The 5,426-nt window shown below is 41.0% G+C and overlaps 1 protein-coding gene across 9 annotated transcripts in view; it reads right to left on the bottom strand.

Annotated features, from left to right (window-relative positions):
* The window catches only part of ELMO1 (engulfment and cell motility 1), a 501,394-nt gene that overhangs the window by 267,271 nt on the left and 228,697 nt on the right, over window positions 1–5,426 (bottom strand). For all 9 annotated transcript variants that reach the window (XM_019655709.1, XM_019655707.1, XM_019655702.1 and 6 more), the window contains one exon: window positions 2,289–2,393. In XM_019655709.1, the coding sequence (XP_019511254.1) occupies window positions 2,289–2,393 (105 nt within the window). The remainder of the gene's footprint in view (window positions 1–2,288; window positions 2,394–5,426) is intronic.

Here is a 5,426-nt window from a genome sequence, read left to right as displayed (position 1 = left end):
AAAAAAAAAAAAGAACCTACTTTTACATTTCAGAAAGGACCATTCAGCTCACAGATCAACATTTAAGGCGCTGTCTGCAATGGCTGTTTGCATTATCTGTATCACTATTTCACCATCCCTGGGAATATCTGCTTTTACAGTCACCACAAAACTTGATTGCAGAATGCCTCAGGCCTTATATGCGATCCCTTAACCCCACTGGTTCATGCAAATAGCTTTAGCTTCCCACCCAGTCAGATCCGAGGTAAGATGGGACAGAGAAAACATCAGGAAAGGGACACTTTTGAGAAAATAATGAATATCTCAGTTATAGGAATGACTAACCAATAAGAAAAAAATGAATGTGGACAAAAAGGGCCACACTTTGCTTTAAAAATAGGTTTTTCTTTTAAATCTCTCCCTATTAGATACAAAGTTCTGTCAGGTTTCCATGGTATTAATTTTATGTTTAGCAGTTTAGAGAATGCATTGGGGAAAATGGGCTTAAAACATTAAATTACTTTCACAAGACATATGCTTCTTACGCAATTAACAATACATAAAGCATCAATAAGCTCTAATTTTAGAAACATTCATCCACAAACATTAATCATTAATGCTAAATTCAATTTCTGCATGGCTTCTTCTTTTCACAAGCAACTCTCCAAGGCTATACTACGTGACATCTCAAAAATATTAATTTACTTCTGGGAGCAGATTACATTCCTAGAAAACAATCTGTGCAATAAATATATATACATTATAAGCCAAATGGAACTTTTATGGAAAAAAACAAAAATTTTCTTCACGATATATGTAAATCAAGCCATCATGCTATAAGCATTAAACTTATACAGTGACATACATCAATTATTTTTCAATAAAACTGAAAAAAAGAAAACAATTCTCTTAGGGAAGACTGCATTTCTGACCAGGCATCTGACCCTACACCTTTCAGAGAAATGCATACAAGCCTTTGTGTAATCTAATCACAAATAATATTTCAGTATCAGTCAAAGCTTATCAAATTGCATATACAGAAAAACACATGAAGTTAAAATACAGTGCCTACAGGGAATTCAGAGGCCCGTCATGGCTTTTTCAAGGGGATCACTGCTGAGCAGGACAAATTGTCACTGTACAGACCATCTCATGTATTATAGGTTTGTGCCGGGGGCACTCCACTGGGCATGGTGACACCAAAGGAACACACTCACACATTTTCATCCCTCCCAGGGGGGAATTACTGCTCCCTTGTTTAGAGAAGACATTTTAGCCTGGATTAAAAGAAATTGCCCATATTTATGTCACTAGAAAATATCAGTGCCAGGTCTCAAACCCCAATCTCCAGGAAGCCAGTGCCACCAGCCGGGATCCAACGGAAAATGTGAGTAACCGACACTTATATTCTAATTTCAGCCTTGCTCTTCCTGCGTTAGACAACTCATCCATCCAAGATTTTCTAAGCTGAGACCGAGTCATCCCTTTAACCACTCGTCAGTTCCCTTGTCCCATTTATTCGTACCCTGCTCCCTCTCAATCTTGGATAGGTGTACCACACCCTGGCTGAATCTGGGCTCCTCTCCCTGAGGACAGTCGACAGGTGTCAGCACAGATCCAGGAACCGCAGTGAGGCAGCCCTGAAGGGCAGGCCTTCCATGTCACTGTCCCTATGCTCCCTTCATTCACACCTGGTCCTTCTGGTACCTGCACTGCCTGATCCACAGGTGACATCTTCTAGTCTCCTTCTGCCCCGCCCAGAAAGGGACCTATCTTGGTAGCTTGAGTATCACTTGTCTGTGCTTAACTGAGAGAAGGAATCCCCCTTCCGTCCCCACCTTGCCCATTCTTCCATTTCTGTTTACCTTATTGTATCTCCAGCATTACGCTGAGCAGAAGTAATACCACCGAGGGTAATGCTTACAAGAAGCAGGGTACCTCTAAGGGTTTCAACCAAGGTTGGAATTGTGCAGGTTTTGGGGAGATAGTTCATTTCTTTCCCTTGTTAGTTAAGTCTAAGAGTTTGTATCATAATTAAATGTTAATCCATATGAAATATGTTTCCAGTATTTTTTGTATTTTTAAAATGCCGTCATATGAAAAGTACTTGAAGTTTAAAAAAAAACAAAACCAAAAAACTTGTATTTCAGTGCCCCTGATTAATTTCTTTTAATTTTTACTTTACAGAGTGATGAAAGCCAAACCTCTGGGGCCACTCATCTTAAGGGCCACTCACCTCCATACCTGTAAGTTTGAAATTCAAGTTCAAGTAGGAGATCCACAATAGCCGGAAGGGGCAGCGTGCTTACCCGGATGTAGGCGTCCTGGTGGTGCTTGGCAAAGTACAGCATGTTGTCCAGGGCCAGCATCCCGGGAGGGGTCTGCGTGAAGTCCATGGCGGGATTGACGTGATTCTGTGATTAAAACAAAATGTTTGATCAGGTTAACTCCTCAGCAGACTTCACCATCCAGTAGACGTCTGGTTTCCCTCCTCAGGACCAAAGTCCCACAAGTCACGCTCCAAATAACCAAGTAGGACGACATTTTCTATCTCCATATACACCTAGTAGGGTGGCAGTGGGGGCTTCTTTCTGCAGGTGCAGCAAACCCCGCTTTTATACCTGAGGTTAGGAAACTCAGCTGAAGATCAAGATATAGGATGATTCTTAGACACGTGACAGTGCAGGAGAAAGAAAATAATGCAAGGGCTCCTTTTCTGGTGGCTGTGCTGTGATGGAACCCACAGCCTCTGGGGAGAATGACCTGGGATGAAGCCACCTCTCTACCACCGACCTTTCTGCACCTTCACGTCCTCATCCTCAAGCATGAGGGTTAAGGATGGCCACCCCACCCATGGACTTCAGAAATGCCCAGAGTTACACAGTCTGCAGGCCTCTGAGCACGGACACGTGATACAACCCCGATGTCCACAGGGTCCTGGCATCTGCCTACTCTGGGGAGCGTCCTGGCCTTGTGGTCACCACACACAGGGCCGAGACCAGGAAGACAAAATAACACTTACAAATATGCCTGACACATTCTCCACATGCTCAAGGTCACCCAGGAAAACACCACAAGGCTCTTGATCAGAGCAGAAAACCACTCTCCACCATTAATCGTCAAAAATGATCACCAAAACCTGTCCTGAAAATGCATATCTAAATGGTGAATGCTTTAAAGGAAGGCACTTTTTGGTTAAAGAGATAAAAAGAAATGTTAAAGAGTTATTAAAGAAAACCACTTTTGATCCCCTTTTCCCTCTTCTACCACTACCCCTCCCCTGTTACCCTCTGTAAAATATATGGTGATGGAAGGAGAACTGACCCTGGTGGTGAATACACAATGCGATAGAGAGATGATGTATTACAGAACTGTACACTTGAAACCTATATAACTTTACTAACCGATGTCACCCCAATAAATTTAATTAAAACAATACTTTACCTGATAATGAAACTACACACTTTTGTTTTGTTCCTGAACAATAAAGTGCTCCAATTCTGATTTGCTAGGGAGTTTCTGGTTGACTGAAATTTTTTTCAAATTCAACTTCAGAAAAGCTTTCTTGTTCACTTTTTCAAGATTCGAACAACCCACACTTTTGTACACTATTTAAGAGTACACCCTAAATTAACTGTGTTTTCCATGATGATTTGAAACAAATATATAAGCTGGTAACCAACATGTGAAATTACAGGAGAGCGGTGCCGCCACTGGCCACAGTTCCACATCCTCTGAGGGCGCCCCTCTCCACGTCTCTAAAACAAGTTGGGTTCCTGCAGTGACTTCCACATTTTGTTTTAGTATTTTATCCTGATTTGTTTATTAGGATGTTGGGAAGTTTTTAAAATACCAAAGTACCACCACTTATGACAAGAGAGACACCTCTCATAAAATAAATATAATTGTAACAAAATTGAAAATCATTGGGTGCATCAAATGCTATGTGGCTGAGTTTTAATCTCACACTTACTGGAGGAAGAGGGGTCAGGGTTGCATTTGATAGTGTGGGGATCAAAATGCTGGGAATAATCAGAGGTGTAGTCTACAAAGTCACTTGCAATTAAAGATTGTATAATATTTTTCGTTCTTTAGAGGAGAATGGTGGAACTTCTCCCATTACACATAAATTTATTATTTTGACATTGATACATTAGATTTTCATGAACATGAGTAACATTAAAAAAAGTTAATACTTGCTGAGTGCTTTTTGGGGAATAACAGCAATTCGTGTTTTCCATATATTATCTCATCCAGTAAACAGGCAGTGGGCGCTAATGTCCCCAATTGATTGATGAGGAAACTGCACCGCAGTTGAGATTAGTACCAGTTCGTAAGTTGAATGCATTTACTTTGGTACTGCTCAGCATTTAGATTTTACAGAGCCAGAGAAAAGTTTGAGAAAAATATAGGCCAATCAATATTAGCTGCTACCCAGCAGGGTCCTGCCATCTGTGGAGAATGTGCCAAATATAAGAGAGCAAATCATGACATTTATTTCAGACTCATTTCTAGTGTTGGTGTATGAGTGTATTCCAAAAATAAATACACGAAAAGGAAATCAAATAACAAAAATTAGTTTCTCTGTATCTAATTGGAACAACCCTCAAAGCTATGTTTGTGACGCTGACCAGGGAGAAAGTCCCCATGGCTCAAGAGTCATCAGTCTTGCTTGAACTGTGCTCCCAGGGTCCCCTTGAAGCCTCCTTCTGTCAATCACACATCCCCCTTAGGCACACATTGGGAGTATGAAATAGGGCACCACTGATTTCAAAAGGTCTTACAGTTAAGAAACAATGCCACTTATTTTTAGGGTTCTTTTAAAGAAACGCGTAGCTATTAGCAAATAGTCCCAATCAAATAAAATCTGCTATGTGTCAGGCATTATGCAAAGCACCTTGCATATATGCTAACTCTTAATCCTTATAAAACTCCAACAAAGGAGATTTTATTATTATCCCCCTTTGACAGAGAAGGAAACTGAGGCACTGAGCATCTCGGCTCAGTTTTAGGACTGTACGTGCAGAGCCAGAATTTGAACTCAGAGTACAAACTTTTCACCAGGATTTTAATGTCCAGTTATTGATCAACCTGACACTGTGGGGAGTTCCACAAAGATGTCCCACGCAGGTCCCCAGTTGTCGTGTTTCTCCCCAGTCAACATTATTCAGGCAAAGCGGGCCTGTGATCAGTCCTTTTTAATAAAAGCTATAATTTTTCCATCCCTCCCAGACATAACAGACCAGAGTCTCTCTCACGTTCAACAACCCATTCCTATTGTCTCTGACAAACAGGCTCCGACTAAACAAAAGCCAATTAGGAAACTGCCTTTGATTTTCTGGGACTTGCCCTAAATGATGAAGTACCACCTCATTTTAGGTTTTAAAAAGATATTTTGTAGTCTGGGTAAATGCTGTTTCTCTCTGTCTCTGTCTCTCTCTCTCTCT

The sequence above is a fragment of the Hipposideros armiger genome, unplaced genomic scaffold, assembly GCF_001890085.2.
Source record: "Hipposideros armiger isolate ML-2016 unplaced genomic scaffold, ASM189008v1 scaffold_244, whole genome shotgun sequence".
Classification (NCBI taxonomy): domain Eukaryota; kingdom Metazoa; phylum Chordata; class Mammalia; order Chiroptera; family Hipposideridae; genus Hipposideros; species Hipposideros armiger.
This window is presented reverse-complemented; position numbering and strand designations above follow the sequence as displayed.